The sequence below is a fragment of the Numida meleagris genome, chromosome 26 (assembly GCF_002078875.1).
Source record: "Numida meleagris isolate 19003 breed g44 Domestic line chromosome 26, NumMel1.0, whole genome shotgun sequence".
Taxonomy (NCBI): domain Eukaryota; kingdom Metazoa; phylum Chordata; class Aves; order Galliformes; family Numididae; genus Numida; species Numida meleagris.
The window spans coordinates 2,420,892-2,442,083 of NC_034434.1; the positions used below are offsets into that span (position 1 = coordinate 2,420,892).

The window sequence follows — 21,192 nt, forward strand, 5'->3', positions numbered from 1 at the left end:
AATTTCTGCTGGAATGGGCTGAAGTGGGTGGGGGGGGAGTGCTCCTGAGTGAGGACGGAGCAGGGCAGGGGTGGGCTTTGGGGATGGGTGTTTGCGGGAGAACTTTAAGGTTCCTTCCAGTCCATTCTATTCGCTGGAGGTCAGAGCATCCCTTGTGTTGATGCAAGGAGTCAGACCAAAGCCCCGTTGCATTTTCTGGTGCTTGGAGCATGAGAGCAGCTCAGGGTGGCTTTCCTTCACCCACCTCCACCAACCCCCAGCAGAAGAAGGTGCAAGGGATCCATTTGTCACCGCCCAGAGGTGGCTGAGCCCCCCCTGCCCCCCACTCATCCCCAGGGGCCGGGGGCCACAGACGCTTTATTCTGCCCTCTGGGTGCCTCTGAAATCCTGGGCAGCCCCAGATGGACAAGGGAAGGACCCGGAACCCCAGTGAAACCTGAGCTGTGGCCGCTGGCAGTGATGGATGGGCTGGGGGCAGGCGGCCGCTTCTGAACGTCTCCTTGTTGTAAAAGCATTACGGCTCCCTGGCTAATAAAGCGAGGGATTTGCTGAAGCCGCTCGAGGTCCCATTTTCTCTGGAACCCATTTCCATGGCATGAATCACCGAGAGGAACGAACTCAATTAGTTCAGACAGAGGCAGGAGATAAATCAGGGTCCCATTAGGAAACCCTGAGGTTAATTTATGGCCCTGAGCAGCTCCGGCTGTCTCCCTTCTCTCTTCCCCATAAGCAACCTGCTTCAGAGCGAGCCAAGAGCAAGGTGGGATCACTGTTATCTTTCCCTGCCATGGGAGATGCACCAGAGCTATTCAACCAGCTCAGCCCTTTGCCTTGACCAGATGACCCAGATCCGCCAGAGCAGCATTTTCTTTTTTTGCAGGGAGCATTCATTCATTCTCTTGTTCATTCATTCATTGAGTGTTTCCTGCAAAGGGATGCTCAGAAGAAAGCAGGAGCCTTCCAAGAAATCTGGGCTGGCATTTCCTTTGCAGCAGCCCACAGCCTGGATGCTGGAGCTTTGCCCCATCGCTATGTAAAGGAGTTACAGGGGGCTGTGTCCTGCTCTCCCTACTCCTGTCTTCAGGTGATCGGATCCCTGTTAGAAGCAGGGGTGCTGCTGATGTGGGGACAGCTCTGTTAGGAGCCTGTGAGCCCAAATCTGGTCTCTGCCCCTCCTGTAAGCCCTGAACCTGGAACTGGGAGCTTGGTGAGTGCAGTGAAGCTGCACTTTTACAGCAGGAACCAGACCGAGATGCTCCTATGAATAATGCAGCTGCTCTGGTCTCCTTCCAGTCAATGAAGAGGGACAGGAATCTTCTGAGGACAATTTATATCTTAGACTGAATCATTGCCGAGGAGGAAAGAAGCATCTCCATCCCTGGCTGAGGGATCTGAGCACAGCCAACAGCCTAGGGTAGTGCTGGCTGCTCCTTGCACACCTCTTTCCTCTGGGAAAAGCAGTGGGTTTCTTTAGAGGAGATCACTTGGGTGGGCACAATGCCTGCTCACTTTGGGTGCAGTGGGCAAAATAAAAACTAAATAGGTGATGCACTTGAACCATTAGCGCGTGAGAAATCTAATTATGGAGCATCCTTTGCGCTGACTCCAGCATGGATGCGTGCTGCAGCTCCGAAGCTGATTTGGGCCCATGTGGGGAGTGGTTTTTGCCTCCTGGGGGTGAAGAAGGAAATGCACTTCTTGCTGTGGCTGCCAAGATCCTGAGTGGGAAAGCTTGGGAGAAGCCTCCAACAGCCGTGGTGCTCATGGGCTGCAGCCTCGTGCCATGGAGCTGGCCCATGTCTGGATGGATGGAGCAGAGCCCTGCAGAAACCAGCTCTCATCTTGCACAAGGACAGCTGCTGGGACTGCACTGTTCCATCCCAAGGCTGAGCAGCTCCTGCTGCACAGGTGGATAATGAGAGGATCACCCAGAAATCAGCTTTTTTTCCCCCTGTTTGTTTCTGAGAGGTGTGGGATCGCTTGAACAGTAGGAAGTGTTGCCCTCTACTCAGATGCTTGCATGTAGGGATTTCAGTTTGTTTTGGCTGGAGGTCTTTGCTGAGGATGGGAACATGATCCGCTGTCACGTCCTTTCTCATCAGCTTGAGCACTTGGCTTGATTGTGCTGCATAAACAACTCGCCCCCAACTCAGCAGCTACTCCTTGCTCCAGATTTCTGAAATATCCCTTGTTTCCTTTCTGTCTGGTGCTTATTTAACCAGCCAGAGCTTGGAAAGCTTTTAATGATCCTTTGTACAGCCTCCTCCGTGTCAAAGCTGGGTTGTGGTTTGCTCTCCTGCGTCTTCTGCTCACAGCAGGTTTCCTTGGGACGTCCCTGGGAGTTGATCCAGGAGTGAGGAGCATCTTTCATCCCCCATCTCTGGTGTGGTCTGACAGAGGTGGGCATGGGGCTGGGGCAGGAGCTTCCCTTTGGCTTCTGCATCCAGTCCACATCCAGCATCCCTGTCCGTATTCAGCATCCTGGTCTACGCCCTGCCAGAAAAAGCAGCTGTGCTGAGATGCAAACCAGCTGATGGCAGCCTGTGCTGGGCAGCTCAGCTCGGAGACTGCATTAATTGTGGGAAGCAGTGGCTGCAAGGCACAGACAGAGGAGCTGGAGGCAGTGATTGATCCGTCTGCTGCGGTGTCCTGGGGCCCTGCCACGCACAGGCAGGCTCTGACAGCGCTCGTGCACCGTGCAGGGTGGTTGGTAGCACCCTGACAGCACCCAGGTTTTTGGGAGGGGCAGCTGGGGTGAGGTGCTGGGTGGCTCAGCACTGAGCCCTGCTGATGCTCTCCGAGAAAATCCCACGAAATCTATATTTCCAGCGCCTCCCGAGGACACAAAAACTCAGCCAAACCACCCTGCCTGCTTTTATTTCCCCTCCATTTTTGAATTTAATTTACAAAAGAAAAAAAATAAAAAAGAACCGTGCATCCCCCAGCCCCCATATGCTTGGTAGAAAGAGGCCCTGGCACATTCCCCTCCAGGCAGCCATCCCTGGGCAGCTCCATCCCCATGGCCACGCATCCCCTGTGCCACACAGGGACCAGCCCTCATCCCTTCCACATTCACAAGCTCCAAGGGCAGCAAAGCTGCCATAAAACAGAAAACCTTGGGAAAAAAAACCCTCCCATTAACGTGTCCCTGGAGTAACTGGAGCCGGCCCTGGCACGCTGGGGCTCTCCATCACAGCGAATTAACGCACGCTCCCTGGATAATGTTGCAGAGTTTGGGGCAATCTGCTCCTAACAGAGTTTCCCGAAGATATTAAGGGCTGGCAGGGATTTGGGTAAAAGCAGCAGTTTTGGTGCATGCTTTTCCAGGCAGAGCATCCCTTCCCCAGCAGCTGCCTGTGGCAAGGACGCAGTTTTTTGGGAAGAGCCACGAGAAGGAAGGCGTGGGGTCCCCCAGCCTCAGCCCCAGCTCCTCCCAGCCACCTCCTCTACTCACGTTCTTCTCACCAAGCTCTGGGCAGTGGGGTGCGTGCAGGAAGGAGGTGGTGACCCCAGCGCACCACCTCAATCAGACCCCCAAATATCCCCCTCCCTGCCCAGCCCTCTGCCAAGCGGTGTCGGGAACGGCCACGAGCTCAATATTTATTAACCATCATAAAACCTCCATTCCGAGGCCCCGGGGAGCAAAGCTGCTGCAGAGCAGACTTCCAAGCCCCTGCCTGGGGACATAACCCCACATTGGGGGGCTTTACACGGAGCAGGGAAGCAGTTCTTACCAGGGCCAAAAATTCCCTCCAGTCCTTTCTTAGCTTTTATCACTGACGTAGCAGCTTGTGTTTAAAGCTCTTTGCTGTCTGTATTGAGGGAGGCAGAGAAAAGCGAGGCAGGTCACAGTGTGGAGGGACATTGGGATGCTGATGACCCTCAGTGCTGCCTGGTGCATCCCTGCACCAGCCTGACCCTCCTGGCAGGGTTGGGCCATTCAGTGGGTTCTTTCCCTTCTGGTTCCTCCTCCCTCCTCACCTTATTGGGATGAAGGATGATGGTCAGCTTTGGGAGAGGCAGAGAGCAGAGGTCCTTGCCATCAGTCTGCTTAACTGGCAGAGAGCACAAGGCTTAATTGAATCCAATGATTTAAGGATTTCCCCTCTGCTGCAGAGGTGCTGAACAGCTGCGACCACGTCCCAGCTTCGGCGCAAGGAGTTTCTGTTCCCCACCATGCTGTCACCCATCCTGAGCACCTTCACGGATAATTAATCCTTCATCCGAGCAATAAAAGGATACTTTCTCCCCGTTTTCATTCCCTTTTGCAAATCAGTTCCAGGCACTGGGAACAGCAGCCCCGAGCTCTGCAAGACTCTGCTCCTCCAGGTCCGGGCCCACGAGCAATGGACTCTGCACTTCCAGCTCCTCTCGTTTGCTCTGCCATTAGCCTGGCAGATTGCTCAATTAGCAGCAATTTGAAAACTGAGCTCGGACCCTAATGCAGAGCCCTGGGCTAATTGCAGGGTAATGAACCCCAGCCCGGCTGGCTCCCAGGACCCACAGCTCTTGCTCTGAGGGATTTCATCCATGGGTGGGTGTGAGCTGCTCCTGGAACCCCTCCCTGGTAGTGCTCCAGTGATGGAGGGTTGCACCCCAAAATGACTCTGCTGGGGGCTGTGCATCAGCTGAGCCCCAACTCAGGCCCCTGTGCGTGCAGGTGCCACATCCCAAGCACATCCCCAGCACCACGGCCTCCCCTTGCCATGTCCAACTCCAGCCCAGACGTGATCTCCTGCCACTGTCTCCAGAGGATCTGAGAGATTCGGGCTCTCCCGAGACCCACGCAGGGCTCTGGTTCCCTTTACACCGTCCCCCGGGACCCATTCAGCCCTGGAAAGTCTGGCTCCAATAAACTTCAAAGCTCCTTCCATGCGCGGCCATTAGCCAAAGTGTTTTTTTCATCTCCGTTTCATGCTCGGACTCATTATTTCTGCTCCCTGCTGCCGAGGCTCCCGCCGAGAAGCTGCCAAAGGGCAGGACTGGGGGGCCAGGGGCTCCCCACCATGGGGCAGGGTTTGCCATGAAGCGCACAGATCTGATTTTCAGCTTTGCAGAAAGCAAAGCAAAAATGGGGAGCGACTGCACATGATGCATCCTCTCTGTGCAAGGAATTATCTTGCAAACGAGAGCACGGAGGGGCGGCAATGGGGGGGTGCCTTCTGTGGAGCTCCCAGGGCTGGATATGAGCTCTGCAGATCCCCCGTGGGGCCGGATCCCTCCCTGCTTTAGGGCCAGCTCAGCTTCTGGTGGAGGACTCAAGGACATGAACTGCCACGGGGCTGAAGGACAGAGCCGGGGGCTGCCCAGCGGATGTCCCCCAGCCCCAGGCAGACAAAGAGCCTTTTAGAGGGCTCAGCCGAATGGGATGAAAATGCTCATAATTGGCTTTCTCAGCATCTTTCGCCCTATGCTTTGTGATCTGGCAGAGCAGATGAGTTAAGGATGGGTTGGAACAGCCCCTGAGCTGCCTCTTTCCCAGTATCTGCAAATTAAACATGATGTGTGTCAGCGGGGAATTTGGGGAATCAATTGGCAGGCAATTAAAGTGCATTGAGATCTGGGTGTATGGAGAAAGAAGCAGCAGAAAGCATTGGTTTCGGAGAGGTCCCGGTCGTTAGCGGTGCTGGGGAATGAAGATGCTGGGACAGAGCCATCGGGGAAGTAATGCCTGGGGACTGGTGGGAATGCATTTGGCAAAGGAAGCCCCGATCCTTTTAGAAGCTCAAGGAGTTAAAGGGAAGGGTTCAGGTGGTGTTTGGCTGGGACTCGCGTGGCAACTGCCAAAATCCTCCCTTTGGCTCAGCCTCTGGGCACAGCAACGGGGCAGTGGTGCCCGGAGCAAGGCATGAGGTGAAGCTGAAACTTTTTGCTTTTCGGGAGTCCCAGCCTCAAAACAGCCCCCAAAATTCTGCTGCGCATTGCTGAGACGGCCATGGCCAACGCAAGCCCCAGGAGCCACTGAGAAACACCAGCCCGGGGTCGTGTCACCAGCACGGAAGGATAGAACACCCCCAGTTGGAAGGGACTCGTAAGGATCATCAAATCCAACCCCCAGCCCCAGCACGGGGCCTCGCTGCCATTTGGGGACCGGGCGGTGACTCACGGTCCCATGGTTGCTGCGGTCCCCCCCGGGCGCCAGCGCTCTGCCCACGGGACAAAGGCAGCTCAGCCTGACCTCGGCCGGCATTTTGGGGAGGTTTCTTTTCACGTCCGCTTCCACAAAGCGTCGGATTGTTTCCTTCGGCGATAGCATTTCTGCCTCCTACAAAGGGGTGGGGGGGGTTGGGGGGGGCAGAGGGGGAGGCTCTTCTCCAGGGACTCCTGACAAGTGCCAGGAGTGGCCCCTTGTGCCCATCACCTCCCCGCTGCTGCAGCACGGATCCAGCCCTGCGCTGCCTCTGGGTTTGGGTGCTCAAAGGGGCTGCACAAAGGATGCTCTCCTGGTCCCGCATCCCCTGCAACGCAAACTGGGTGCAACATTTAGGGGCTCCCACACAGCACCCCCCGCCCTGTCCCTCTGGGGAGACGCAGCCTCATGGGGACGAAGCGACATCTGGCAGAGTTGGGGGACAGCACCGGGGAAGAGGGGGGAAAAAAAAACCACACGAAGGGATTGCACATCCGCGTGCACACGCGTCGCCGCAGCGGGAAGCGATCAATGCGGCCGCTGGGAACAGCCCGGCGGGACTGGGGTCACGCAGACAACAGCAAGCACCTGGGACTAATTGCACTAAATAAATGAGCAATTAAGGATATTACAGGAAGACTAAAACATCCCAGACCTCTCCCTGACCCCCCTCGCAGTTCCCCTGGAAACAGACGGAGGGTCCAGGCAGCTCTGCCCGGCTGCTGACAGCAGGATGGGGGCTTCAGGACCCCCCCTAAGAAGTGAACCTGCTCCTGGGCCAGGGGGCACGGGCGGGCGGGCAGCTGCTGGTGGCGGGGTGAGAATAAGTGCTATTGTGCAAGGGGCTGGCACGGAGAGACAGGGCAGGGTTTGTCCCCATGCAGGGGAAGCCCAGCACGGGAGGATTCCAGCTCGGGGCTGGGGGCTGTGCAGCGGGTGGAATGTGGTGGTCTTGGTCTGAAAGCAGAGAGCCGTCCCCAGATTGCTCAGGACCATGCAAAATGCACCAGCACTTGCCAATGAGGATTCTTCGCCTCTGAGAGGACCCCAGCACCACAGACCCCTTCTCAAAGCCTGGCCACGTCTCCCCCACACAGAGATTTTGCTTTTTTAGTTTTGCTTTCAGTACACCAGGGACCTGTCCTTCCAGCTCACCCATGTCCCCAACAAAGCCACTCCCACCACCCAAAAATAGGCCCCAGAAGGGGACTCGGGGCTTTTCCACCACCTCTTTGCCCACCCTTACGCCTGTGCTAGCACAGGGCAGCTCCCTGCAGTGCTTGCTGTAAAGCAGGGGCACAAATGGAAATGCTTTTAAAGCCCCTCTGCGATGGGGTGCTGGGCAGAGTGCAGCCAGCAATGAACATAACATGAATGGCAGCACAGCACAGCATTGATCGCCACTGCGTTTGGGTGGGGGCAGCCCTGGGGGGCAGCAGATGGGCAGGAGAAGTGATGAAGGTGTCAAAAAAAAAAGGGATGGGGAAAGAGTGGAGAGGAGCCCCCAAGGCTGGGGGCAAGGAAGATGCTTAGTGCTGCCTGGAATATGAGCAGCTGAGTGCATCTCCAGGTGAGCATGGCTGTGCTGAGCTTTGGGGAGAGGAAAGCCTCCCTATAGCTGCTCCCAGTCATGTGATAGGGAATTAATGAGCAGTTAATGAGCTAACGAGGAGGAGAGTTCAGCTCCTCCTGGGGTTGTAAGTTGGGGGTGTGATAGGGGTAGTGCATGGCCCTCATTTTTTGGTTTGCACAGCTCACAAGAAGCCTTTGTCTGCAGGGCTGCAAATCTTCATCGGTAGGAGATAAGGAGCAGAGGCTGAGGTATGGCTGAGGCTTCAGTTGGGTGCTGCTGTGGGATGGGTGCTGGGGGGGGGTCCCTCTAGGCTGGGCTTTTCCTGTCCCCCCCCCCCCCCCGATCCCTTTTGCTCTCTGAGCACGTGCTCAGCCAATAGTCCATTTGCTGGGAAGGAAATAAAAACGTATCCAATTAAAAGGCTGGTGGCCACAACCAGAAGAGGGTCAGTGGTTCATTGCTAATGCAAGCAGATTTTGCTCTGATTCATTAAGTCATTAACTCCCTTTTAATTGGAACTCCTTTATGGGGAATGCGTTTTACCTTTACAGAGAAAATGGGAATTGAGCGGCGGAGTAAGCCCTGCTAACGGCACGCTGTGCTGCTGGGGAGCCCTGTACCTGCTGCTGGGAGCTGTGCTGGAGGCTCAGGGTCACATCCTGTGTTCCAGTGTCAGGATCTGCAGCAGACCCCAAAGCACAGCACCACAGGGTAGAGGTGAGCCCTTAACTAGAAGAGGAGGTGCATGGGGCTCTATCGCTTCCCCCTTTTTGCTTTATTTAGCCAAGTGAAGGGGGGGGAAGGAGCTAGGGAATGGTCGGATGGTGTGGGGAACATAATAGGGCTGCTGGTTTAGAGGGCCAAAGCGTTCCCTTACTCAGCCCCAGCCACCTTGGGCTGCTGGCCGGCAATTAGCAGCCATTACAGCCTCGCTGGGAGCGGTGCAGGGATTAATGCAGCTGCTTTTAGCCTGCTGCTCCCTGCCACTGAGGAGGAAACTTTGTTAAGCAGCGATAAGCATCGAGAGCGGCATCCAGGCCAGCAGAGCCAGCCTGGCCCCGGTGCCCGCGGTTCTACCGGGCTCTGGGAAGAGCAATGTGGGTGGCTGCTACAAGTGGCTTCACCCCAAACTCTCTCCTGTTGGGATTAGGGATAAGCAGAGCTTTCTCCAAACCCTCCAGGATTTTCCAGCCTCAGACTCCTCAGCACGGCCGTGCCAGGCGGGTTTGCTTCCCCAGGGTGAGTCAGGTGAAGCTGCCCAAATGAAAGACAGGCTCAATTTTAAAGCAGATTAATTAAACTGCATTAAGGCCCTGTGTGGACAGAGTTCAGAATGAAAACAGCCCTTAACTCGATTTCTCTGACTTGCAAATTGTGGCAGGGAAGTCAGCTGAAATCACATTAAGGCCGTTTCCACTCTGAACCGTGTCCTCACAGGGGTTTAATGTAGTTTAACTAATTTGATTTAAATGCTCATTGAGATTAACTGGGTTACATGCCCTGTGTGGGGCTTGGATCTGCTCAGGCACGGGTCTGGGTGGGAGGAATGCGGTAGCAGCCTGAGCCCTGTCCTGTTGCGCGCAAACCAAAACCACATTTTGGGTTGGAAAAATTGAATTTCTGCTGAAAGCAATTCTCTCATTTGGAGGATGTCATGAAACAACAACAACAACATGTGGAAATGGAGGTGGTTCAGGGAACGCATTTTTTGTTTGTTAAAAAGAAGGGGGGGGCAGGGGGGGGAGAAACAAAAGAGATGTCATCATGCACAAATGCTCTCTGCAGCCAAAAGCCACTGAGCAAGGCTTAGGGCAGGACTGCAGCAGCTTGGGATGCATATCCCTGGGGCCGTTGGCCGACGGGCGCTTGAATTCTCCGGCGTTTGCACATCTCATGCCATACATTTTTTTTTTCTGGGAGCACTCAAGTCTCGGGGATGCTTCAGAGGCTGCACAAGAGGAGGCTTTTTGTTCCTTGAGCATCGCTGCGGCCGCATCGCTGGAGGACAATGAGCTGCTTCTTGCAGCCTGGGCTGGCGTCTTGGCTTGCCGAGGTTTTGCCCTGTGGAGGAATGTTCCCCTAAAATACAGTGGATGGCTGCAGCAGCGTTGAAGGCTCCAATGAAGGTGACAGCTAGCAGCCCTAGGAAAAGGGGACGCTGCCTTTGCTGCCTGTTAGTGGGATTGAGCCCTGTGCTGCTGTGGTATGAAGCTCCGTGGCCTCATTCACATTGATCCCTGGGGCACAGGGAGGTGTCAAACGCTTCTGGCTGCTTTGCGGAGAGGAAACGCTGCTTTTCCGGCAGTGAGCAGGAGGTCTGTGGGGGTTTAGTGCAGCTGTTGTGTGCTGTGATGGCTTTCAGATCCTATCCTGTCCCATGTACTGATCATGGCTCAGGGCTGATGATGCCGGATGGTTTTTATATCTATCTGCCGTTTCAGGCTGTGTTTTTGCAATGAGCACGGATTTTCCCACTGATTTGCACTGAGCTTGAGATGCTGAGGGTGGGGACTGCAGCTTCAAAATATGCAGAGCACAGAGCTTCAACCTTCCACAACACAGAGCCTCCATCCCAGCTCTGGAGATGTAATTCCCTATCCATGCTGGGAGAATTCAGGCTTGCTTTCATCCCCCCGAATTTTGAGGCTGGATCGGGGACAATGGGAGGACGTGCTGTGTCCCCAACACCATCAAGCAGCGCATCAGCCGGTGCTGCTAGCGTCACCCTGCCTGAAGCGCCCTCCGGCTGTTCCCTGCACAAAGGGCCCATTTTCCTCCAGTTTTGCCATTTTCTGAAAGCTGCCGCTGAGCCTTCGTCCCACGGGTGTCACCATCCCTGGGCTGGTGGAGAGGGGGCGGGGTCCCACAGATGGGATCCAGCAGATCCCCCTAGGGGATCCGGATGGCTCCGCTGCGATTCAGGGAGGACCTTGGGGATCGCTGATGCCAGTTTATCAGCCAACATCGCCCCAGTGCTGTGGTGTGCACTGTGGCAGTGCCCGGGCTTCTTCAAGGCCCTTTCCCAATTATCACCATTTCCATGTGCTATTTTCCCCTCTTTGGGAAACATGTGTTTTGCACGGTGAGGGAAAGGGAATGGAGCGGCATAAACTGCATCAGGGAAGGTGCCCACGATGGATGCGCAGCGTGGGGCCATCCTGGCCAGAGGGATGTCCCTAAATCCTGAATTTAATGACTGAACCGCCCTGTGTGAACCCCACGCTGACAGGTATAAGTATCGTGGTGTTTATAGTGGCTTCGTCACTGGTTAGGAAGGTATTTGATGAGGCGTAGCAAGATAGAGACCTCCTGGGGCACAGCCATCCTTTGGGGAAAAGCTGGCGGCTGGTGAAGGGAGAAAACTACACCTCCCAGCGTGCCCCACGCCCATCATGGCCGCCCGGCAGGTTGGTGCTGGAATACTACCAATCCCAGCATGCAACGCGGCCCAAGATGGCTGACCGGAAGCGCTTCCGGAAGTCCCAGCTCCTGGCCGGAAGACTACAGCTCCCAGTACGCTGCCCCATTCCGACAGGTTTGGCCCTACTGTGGCTGGCAGTGAAGCAAAGATGTGGCCCATCCAGTAGCGGCGACGCCGCTGCTGCCGCCCGCTCCTCGCAGAGCTGCGGCTCCAGGTCCTTGTGGGGAGCAGCGGCCCGCCCAAAGCCCCCTAGGCGCCCCAACAAGGAGCAGCGCGCAGCGTCGGGCCTCACTGCGCATGCGTCCTTCACCCGATTGGCGGGCGGACATTTGGGGCGCAGCAATGCGCATGCGTACAGTGTGGAGAGACGGCAGTGCGCTTGCGTGGCAGCAGGGCCGGGCAGAGGGCGGAGCGAGCGGCGGCGGCTTTGCGCATGCGTCCTGCGGTAGGCGAGTAGCGCGCATGCGCAGTGCCGCGCTCTCTGAGCGGGAGGGGCGGCCGCTGCCTCACCCCGCTGCGGGCGCCAGGGGGCAGCGCTGCCCGGAGCTCTGTGGAGAAGTGCCCTCGGTCCCGTCTTTGCGTCTTTTAGGCTCCGCGCTGACTGACAGGAAAGCTCGAGGCCCAAAGTGAATGTGATTTTTATTGTATATCGGTTCTGGCTGTTCTGGGGTGAGTCACTGTGGGTGATCTAAATATCCCAGCGTGGTACATTTAATAGGTAAAACCACAGATATCAGCACGTACGTAATGGTGAAGGTCGGGGGGAGGGGAAGAATAACAACAACAGACAGCTGTGCCTGTGCAAAATACAAGTTTGCAGCTTCAGACCATATGTAGGAGACCAAAAGCAAGTGATTGTGACTTATCCAGGCCGAGCCGGCCCTGTGTGGACGTGTCCATTCAGTGCTCACAGTGCGGGCCCTTCCATCTCACCCAGCTCTGCCCATGGAGGAGGGCAGGTGGGATGGTTCCCTCGTGGAGAGCTGTGCTGTGGTGAGCGCCCTCTGCGTGGGATGGAACAACAGGTTTGGGTTGTGCTCACTCCCTGCCGACTGGGAGGAAACCGACCACTTTCACATACAGGGATGGGCAGCAGAACAGCTGAATAGAAATAGGATTATGCTGGGAGCGTAGAACCACGGGGTGTTTTTAAGAATCACAGAATGATTGGGTGGGAAGAGACCTTAAGGATCATCGAGCTCCAACCCTGTGCCATGGGCTGGCTGCCCCCCACCAGATCAGGTTGCCCAGAGCCCCATCCAGTTTGGCTTTGGGCACCTCCAGGGATGGGGCACCCACGCTTCTCTGGGCAGCAGTGCCAGAGCCTCATCCCCCTCTGGGCAAAGAATTTCCTCCTCTCTTTTCCTAGATTTCCACTCTTTGAGTTTAAAGCCATCTCCCCTTGTCCCATCACTATCAAACTGCATAAAAAGTCTTTCTCCTGTTTATAAGCTCCCTTCAAGTATGGGAATGCCAGAGCAAGGTCTTCCTGGAGCCTACTCTACTTAACAAACCCAGCTGCCTCAGCCTTTCTTCATAGGAGAGGTGCTCCAGCCCTTTGGTCGTCTTCATGGCCCTCTGGAACCACTCCAACAGCTCAGCATCCTCCTTGTGCTGGGATTGAGTTGGATTCCAGTTCTCACCGTTTCCTGACATTCAGTAAGGCAAGCAGTTTCAGTTCTGCAGCTTTAAAACCAGAAGCATTTTTCCCTCTCATTCAAGCCAGTCATATGGAAAATTCTGTGTAACACTTTGATAAAGAGATACTGAATACCAACACTTGTGGTGCAAATCTTCACTGACATCTTTTTGGTCATTTCTATAGAGGAGGTTGTCTATTCTAGGGATGAATCTTCTCAAATCTTCAGCAACTGAAAGTAAATTATTAGCAAAAGTGCTTTGAGAGAATGTTCAATTCATTCCAGAGAATTATTCCAGAGAATGATCCATCCAAGGATTTGGTCCATGCTTCATGAAAAAGCATCTACAAATATGGAAGACAATGTTGATTTGCAATGAGCATGCTGCTAAACGACATCAGGGCAGGGATCTCTTTGGCACAACAGTCTAACCTTACTGCCTCTCGAATTTCTATTAGGCAATGTAAATTAGATCTGTACAGAACAATTATACAAAAGGGATCGTCCTTCCAGAAAGTAGGAAAACCAAATTATTTCATTACTATAAGAAAACTCTTTCAGGTCAGCAGTCTTGAATGGTGTTTATGAACAATGACTCGTATGCTTCTGCTCTTAAGGGAGGTGATCAGAGTTTATTTTGCAAAGTTTGGGCAGGCAGATTATCTTCCAATTTCATCTTTGGAGCGCACATACTTCTAGGCATCTTCTGGACTGAGTCTAAGCTTCAGCGTTCATTTTTAAGGCTTTCAGCTGTATCCTGTCATCACCGTCTTCACCATTGGAGATTGAACTCATTTCTTGAATATTCAAGAGATCTCCAGTACTGCAAGTCTTCCCTGTGTTACTGGAACTCATTCTGAGGACTCTTTTTGGAAGGTCTTCCTTTCTTGAGCTAATCTTCTGAAGTTTAAAAGGGAGTTTGTTTTTTTCTCCTGCAATATCAATGCAGTCAAGGGAACAAACCGTTTCTTTTCTGGTTTTGATGTCAACAGGACTATTCCAAGAGGATGACAGAGACAGGTTTTCTTCTTGCTCTTTGACGCTGTAAGGAGGAGTGGGGACTTCAAATGTTGCATGGAACTGAGAATAATCGACACGGAAAAAGCCATCTTCCAGGGACATTACTGGGAGGAATCTGTGACCCCAAAGAACTTCATCTTCTGTATATGAGGTCCTAGCTTGGCACGTCATTCCTGTGGAGACAGAGACGAGAGCTTGACATTGTAACATAAGCAAGTAGACCAGTGGTGCTTCTTAAGACAGGAGTCACATAAGAATGCTGTACTGCTCTACATGCCTGCAGGGAGTGTCTCTTCTTGGATGTCCTGGCCATTTGGGGCATCAGTAGTGCAGAGCCCTATGGCAAAGGGAGGTCTCCTTTAGCATGATGGAGGCAAATGAAGGTTGGTAGCTTATGGTAGCATGTTACGGAGCAAAAAGCAAAAACTGCCTTGCTAAAAAATACCAAGACTGAAGGCAAAGACTAACAATTAGAGCACACACGTTAGCACGTTTCTGTGTCTTACCTGTAGTCTCAACAATTCCTTCCAGGATGACAACTATTTCAAACTGCTCGCTTCTTAGTGATCTTTGCGAGAGGCAAAAAAAGGGGCTCTTTGAGTTAATTTCATGACAGATGGTTAATGGAGAAACTAAAAACAGCTGGTCAGCTCCGGTTCCAAATCCAACGTCCAGCTCACACTGGTCTAGCGGCAGAAATTCCCCCTCCGGTGTCTGTCGGGACTAGAGATGAAAAGACAGTTCAGTAAGCTCCATGTGAAGCAAAACACAAGGAGCAATGCAATGAAGTTTAAACCTGCCTCTCTCATAACATTGTTAACTCGGTATTAGGTCATCAGATGGAGATATAAGTCATGCTAAGTATATGAAGGTGATATATTTGACCAATTTTGACTTTTATCACGGCACCAGATCTCATTATCACCTACTTATTTGTGATGTGATACACATTTTACAAATCACTGACAATAATATCAGGTACCACGCTTTATGCCTCATGACAGATACTTGCTGTGAATGTCTTGCAGCAGAAATTCCCATTGGTGAGAAGAGAATCAACAAGCTAGGCACGTTTTAATGGATTGTTTGAATTCATGTTACATCACTTTTATATGTTACTATATTTTGTTTTGCAGAAACTGCGATACGCATGCTCAAAGGACTTTAAGGTGAGCATCACAGTATTGCAAAGCACATCTGGTGAGTCACGTTTGCACAAAATTGTCCGAATCAATATTATGGATGGTAATGCTAATGATGCATCCCTTCCCAATTACTACATACCACTTACCACGTGGTGTTTCTTATGGTCGTTATGAAGCTAAGTGCCCTGTTTGTGTTTGCATCATTTCATGGATCCATTAAAAATACTGATAGGTTAGGTGGGGTTTTTTTTCCTAGCTCCCTCAAATTTTCCTGCTATTCAAAACACCACTGAAAACAAGCATCAGTTGACCAGGCAGGTCCTCGACTGATGGCTTTAAAGGTCACTGCTGGAAACTGATCGTTAAAATTAAAGCTTTGCAGAGCCTATCAAAAATCCTATTATTTAAAATCCTTTCTGTTTTATCGCTCGATTAGAAAGCACGTAACTGTTTGAGAAGCTTATTATTGATCATAAATGAAAGATAATTACATAGCTACTAGATTGTTCTATCTGTTTTGGTAAATGCGTTGGTTCCATTATGTGGAAACTCCATCCATTAGTGATAGGGAACAAGCTGAAGCAAGCAGTTTTGCTGTTGACTTCAATCTAATTTGTTTTTTTTTCAAAGAAAAGAAAGTTCCCATCTTTAACAACAGCAAAATCCCAAGCAATAACTGTACTGTCAGATTGTCTCTCTAATTTACTCGTGTATTAAAAATGCTGAATATCTAACTCCCTGGCATTATTGTGATTCCATAACCAGTTTGCATAGCTGATGGAGCACTGATCCTTACTGAATACAATGCATTGCTTTATTTATCTGCTATGTGTCTGGTTTTCTGCTCAGAAAAAGAAAATATACATTTCTTCCTATCTGAATAACCAAGTTCTCCCTTAGGTAAGAGATGGTTTCTCCACCTCTGTGGAGGACAAGGGAGATATCAGGTTGCTTGTAGAAATGTTCTCAAGTATTCTTAGTGCTTTGAAAGGTAAAACAGCGTGGTAGGAAATAAAAGGGATCAAACCCCCTACTACTTACTGACTGTGACACTCTATTATATGGAAAGGTGTAATCAAATGCCTGCAAAAATATCCCTTGTCTTTTTTTTTTGAGGGAGGTTGCAGAAGCAGGCTGCAGACTACGCTGCTGTTTTTGTTGCCTGGCTACTGTTCAGCAGGTGCACACCTCAGCTGGCAGCGTATGATCTTTGCTCCCAGGCAACAAGGCTCAACATGAACTGTATGAACCACACGTAAGCCTCATATTTCCCCAAAGTTTTATGAAATGCTGTTACCTAGCCAAATAGATGCGTGTTTGCACGAATCACTGCCTGAATTAGCTGTTTTTTGTCTGCAAACATGTTTTCTCTGGGGAAAAGTCTTCAGTCAAATCAACCTGATAGTAAACAAATCTGGCGAGGATGATTAGAGGTAACAGATCGGGGAGAAAGCAAAAGGTTGTGCTCGAGGTATTGAGCATCTGCACACAGGACTGATTTATGCAGAGCATGGAGAGTTTTAAAAAGCAGCTTATTTGTTAAGTAAAAAGAAACGATCCAAAACAAAGATAGTTTCATGGCTCTAACGTGTTAAGGCTTCTAGCTCTCAGTCTTTGTTGCATACAGCTGTACTCAGAGGAGCACAGAAGGTGGCACAGGACTGTAAACTGCCAGTGGTATGTTTGGAAGGGACACCTGAGATTCTTTGTTTTGACCTCCCACAAAGCCAAAGAACTTTCACAGATTAATACACACTTGAACCAGGACATAACTAGTTAGGAATGCCCCAGCTTTGATTTTTAATGTGGCAAGAGATAGAAAATCCAAAGGTCTACATGACTTGCTCCAAAGGTTAGTTGCCTCACAGCTAAGAAAAAACCCAAACTCCTTAGGTATCTTAGATTTTTCCATCTGTAACTTTCTGCCTCTGGGTTCTACGTTCCTCAGCTTTCTGAATCAAATTGTTCTATGCTACCAGCTGAAACACCTCATGGAAAGCTGTCACACCAACAGTATGATGGTTATCAGTGAAATCTGTAGTCCTATCAAGAAAAAAACAGGTATCCCAACTAAATTAAAAAAAAAAATCAATACTGATTGCTACACAATGGATGCTGCTTGCTGCTGTTAGCACCAACCAGATCACCCAGGTGCATGGGTGAGTCCAGGAGCTAACAGTCACAAATACAGTTCGCTGTGACACTGAAAAGGCCAGCACTTGGAACTGTACCTTTTCAGTGCTAGTTCCAACCAGCTTTTTTGTGTTTCTTACTCCAGGAGTTTGCTTTTTTCCTTCTTCTAGAGCACTCAGTGCAAATTAGAAAGTCTCAGGTTTCTGGAAAAGTTTTTAGGTGAGACAAACGCACTTAGTCTTGTAACTGTTTTCTAAACACTCCACAAGTGGGTCCAAAAAGAGCCCCAGACTTCTCAGTGCCAGTGCTATGCCATGTTGCATGGCAGCACCCTGGACCAAAAAAAGAGCCAGCACTGTGTGGTGGCACTGATGTAATCTACTGAATATCCTAGAGCGTATATCATGCCAGCAGTAAATGCCACTTGGGCAGACTTAGATTGGTGTACTTTCTTTACAAAGGGAAGGCCTCCATTGGTCCCACTGAAGCATTAAGCTTTGTACTAAATATGGCTCGTATCTCAAGTGGCAAAGTGTGGCAAGACGTACTCCTTCACATTGTTTCGCTGTGACACAAGTAAAACATCTTGCTATCTAATCCAAAGCAGAAGTGTAACAAGATCAGCTGTCAGCAGCACTGCAGGAAGCACAGCCAGGAGCACAAAGCACAAAACAGGCAGGGCTTGCTACAGAGAAATGGTTTCTGAGATACGTCACATTCACCATGGGTTCATAGGACACACAAAGGAAGCTCCTGCAAAGCAGCTGATGTCAATTCATCCTCTGCTGGAACAGCTGCTGTCTGCTGGGACAGCACATCCAGTTCAAGGGGCACCTTGACAAACTGGTGAGGATTTAGAAGAAAACCAGGGACTGTTCAAGGGCTGGAAGACACTCCTTGTAGTGAGGACTGAGGGTGCAGCTAGTGCACGTTTACTTGTGAGTGTTCTTGTGACAATAGCTTAGATTTGCCAAAGATCACAAAGAAGCCTGAAGACAAATCACAGGCACGATGTTCACTTGTGAGAGCTCAGGTATTACTCAGGGATTCACTGCTTAATCTAAGAAGCAGCTCTTGTAAGATGAATCAGTCCTTATCAAATGCCCTTATGTTTTCTGTATAAACCAGCGTTGTGCAGGAATAGAATTATTAGCTAACAGTGCACCAGGCTGTGCGTTCAGTGTGTTATTTCAAAAGAAGTTTGCAGTGAATTGCCATCACTGTAAAATCACAGCTGTGACACTGCTCCTGTTCTGCTTTGACTTGCATTCCATCTTGGATGATGGCCAGAAATAAACACTTCAGAGGAGGATTTCTGATCATTTTCAGTGCTAGAGATCAGCAAAAATAACGGATTATCTGGCTTTCTGATCCCTACAAAAATTGCTCCATTATAATTCTCGGCAGTTTATTGCCATGTACAAATCCAACCTCTTTTTGAATCTTAGTAGATCTCCATTTTAAAAGGAATCCTTTGACAAGAAAAATTAGCAGCTAAGTCAAGCATTCAGCACAAAGCAGAGGAAAAGCAACCCTTCACATTTACCGTTGTCTTATCAGCTACTGTATCAAGCCTGTTTCTGCAGATTATTGAAATGGCTGAGCAGTTGCTCCAAAAAGAGGATTACCATAGAAAACATGAAACATTTATGACATTCATATTCTGAAATTAACATAATCACCAGGATTCAGCTGCTGATGCAGCCCATCAAGCATGCCCCTGTGACAAGACACAGCTGCTCAGAGCTGTTCTGTTGCTTCCTCTCAACATGCCACTCAACCACACAGTATTTTCCTCCCATTCTATTCTTGCCCAGTGTATCTGAGGACTCCCATGGCTGCCAAACTGTTCCGTCTCCTTTATTTATCTATTCGTTGAATTTGAGTTCAACTTTGTTTTTGCATTCTGAATTATACTGACCATTGTCAGTGCTTAATGAATAGATGCTGGTGAAAATCAAAGGGCTTTTCCACTCAAGCTCACGCACAGACCCTCTGCAATGCTGGAAGGCTACAGGCAGGACCCATGGGGTTAGGACCTACAAGTTAAAGCCCCCCAAACTGCCCTGAGGGGAAAAAAGGGGGGGTCAGGGCAGCTTGGCTGCTCTTGGGGCACGTGGTTTCTCTTGACCCCTGCTTTCCCAGCCTCACCCACCACAACGTGCTGCCCCATCCTTTCTGCTGCCACGCTGGGCCTCACCTTGATCAGCTTGCAGCGGATCTGGGCAGAAACCATGTGGCTGTTGCGGAGGTTGCCGACCCGGAACATGAGGCAGAGCTTGCCATCCCGCTGCGAGACGACTGCGGCACGGCTGAACATGAGGGTCTCGGCTCTCTTCTTGGGCTGCGACATCTTGATGAACATGCAGCCGATGAGGAACGCGTCGACGATGGAGCCCAGCAGTGACTGGAAGAGGAAGAGCACGATGCCCTCAGGGCAGCGCTCGGTAATGTAGCGGTGCCCGTAGCCAATGGTGGCCTCAGTCTCTATGAAGAAAAGGAAGGCAGAAGGAAAGTTGTACACGTTGGCCACGCACGGACTGTAGGCGTCATCGTGCGGCCGGTGCAGGTCGCCTCGCAGGTAGGCGATGCCCCACCACATGGAAGCCATGACCAGCCAGGCGACCGTGTAGGTCAGCAGGAAGATGAGCAGGTTCCACCGCCACTTGAGATCCACCAGCGTGGTGAAGAGGTCAGAGAGGTAGCGACTGCTCTCACCGCCCAGGTTCCCGTGCTGCACGTTGCAACGCCCGTTCTTGTCCACAAAACGCTGCCGCTCTCTGCGGCCACCGCCACCGGCCGGGCCCACCGCCTGGTACTCATCGCCGAACTTCCTCCGCACCGCAGCCATGCCGCCGGGCCCCTCGGTGGGATGCGGGATGCAGGGATTCCCGTTGAGCTGGAGCCGCCGCCAGCACTGCCCGCAGCCAGCGGGAGAGCCGGACCGGTGGGCGGCAGCGGGGCGGAGCGGAGCTCGCTGAGTCCCGGGGGGTCTGGAGGGCAGTGAGGTCCCCCCCAGAGTCTGGCAGCCCTGCTTTGGTCCACGGCGCCCGTAGCCGGTGCCCTGCTGTATCCAGATCTCGTCTCGCTGTAGCAGCCGGGTAGCGGAGTGAGAATAATGACGGGAGCGGCAGCCAGGCATCCGCCGAGAGGCCGTGCTGCCGGCAGCGCCGGGATTTGAAAGGGAATTCCTGAAATAGGTCAGCTTTTAAAGGGATGCGAACATGCAAATCGTTAGCCTGAGTTTAAAAGAAAATAAAGATTCCAAAGGCAAACGAGGTCTTATCTATCAGAATTAGATGGTAATTACATCTACAAGTTGTGCATTTGTGTTTATGGTCCAATTAGCAGAGACGCTGTTCAGAAGAGCTCCCTAAAAGCTTAAGTGATTTCAATGCAGTTCTCGTGTTTTTTAATGGACAGAAAAGATCCAAAATTGGCAGTGATAATTACTAATTGTGTTAGAAGCTCTAAGTGGGGCTAGGCTAGTGATTTTTGTTGCCCACCATATTAATATTTAAAATGTGGGTGGGGTTTTTTTCCTCAAAAATAATCAGTATTTTAATTCTCAGCTACATAAGAACAGCACTATTATTCAAGGCACTCATTCCAATACCTAATTTTTGGCTAATCATTTTCATTACAAAATAGCAGCCGGTGGTTATTGACATTTTTAGAAAACAGTCTGTAATAACTGGTAATTGTGCGTTGCTACAGTTCTAGCTTGGGGACTGAATAAGCTCTTAGTGTGGCCAATGTTTAATTTCAGTATTTTTACCATGTGCTACAGAATAGGCAGGGATCTTTAAGATGTTCACACCACACAGTAGAAGCCTGTTTGTTCCGTCTTACTCCAGTGCTGGGGAACAGTGTCTGCATTTCTGTTATTGTTCTCTAACTCTGCAACGTCTTCCGTTGCCCATCTCCTTAAAGGAAAACAAAAATCGCCCAAACCTCTCAAACATCCTCAGCCCATCCTTTCCAGAGTAATACACAGGAACAAAACGTGTCAGCCCTAATGGTTTAATGATTCTTAAGACATTAGGGATATAATTGCTCTTCTTTCTCATCTTTTTTTTTTAGCTCTTCCTTAATCTTTTTGTGCTACATCTAAAGTGGGATTACAAGTA

General features: G+C 51.1%; 1 protein-coding gene and 2 long non-coding RNA genes across 4 annotated transcripts; 2 read left to right on the plus strand and 1 right to left on the minus strand.

The window, feature by feature from the left end:
• Positions 7,854–11,489, plus strand: LOC110388576. The gene is made up of 3 exons (XR_002432905.1): positions 7,854–7,951; positions 8,255–8,420; positions 9,624–11,489. It is a non-coding gene; the product is annotated as an uncharacterized LOC110388576 (long non-coding RNA).
• Positions 11,661–19,256, plus strand: LOC110388425. Its single transcript, XR_002432877.1, has 3 exons — positions 11,661–11,793; positions 14,921–14,953; positions 16,046–19,256. It is a non-coding gene; the product is annotated as an uncharacterized LOC110388425 (long non-coding RNA).
• LOC110388420 (G protein-activated inward rectifier potassium channel 1-like) lies at positions 11,747–20,509 on the minus strand. 2 transcript variants are annotated; one of them, XM_021377649.1, is made up of 4 exons: positions 19,781–20,509; positions 19,263–19,549; positions 14,291–14,507; positions 11,747–13,957 (listed from the first exon to the last, which is right to left on the minus strand). In XM_021377649.1, the coding sequence occupies exons 1-4, from the start codon at positions 20,202–20,204 to the stop codon at positions 13,482–13,484; spliced, it is 1,404 nt and encodes a 467-aa protein (XP_021233324.1). In that variant the 5' UTR covers positions 20,205–20,509; the 3' UTR covers positions 11,747–13,481. The 2 variants fall into 2 exon arrangements, with proteins under 2 accessions (XP_021233324.1, XP_021233323.1); XM_021377648.1 differs by having other exon boundaries at positions 19,263–20,509.

What these genes read in the sequence shown, in the direction of transcription:
- LOC110388420 (XM_021377648.1), bottom strand. Translation starts at nt 20,204, where the DNA reads ATGCCTGGCTGCCGCTCCCGTCATTATTCTCACTCCGCTACCCGGCTG. An exon ending in TCCGCTGCAAGCTGATCAAG is followed by an intron (nt 14,508 to 19,262) that starts GTGAGGCCCAGC and finishes TTTCATCTCTAG; the next exon opens with TCCCGACAGACACCGGAGGG. An exon ending in AGGAATTGTTGAGACTACAG is followed by an intron (nt 13,958 to 14,290) that starts GTAAGACACAGA and finishes CTGTCTCCACAG; the next exon opens with GAATGACGTGCCAAGCTAGG.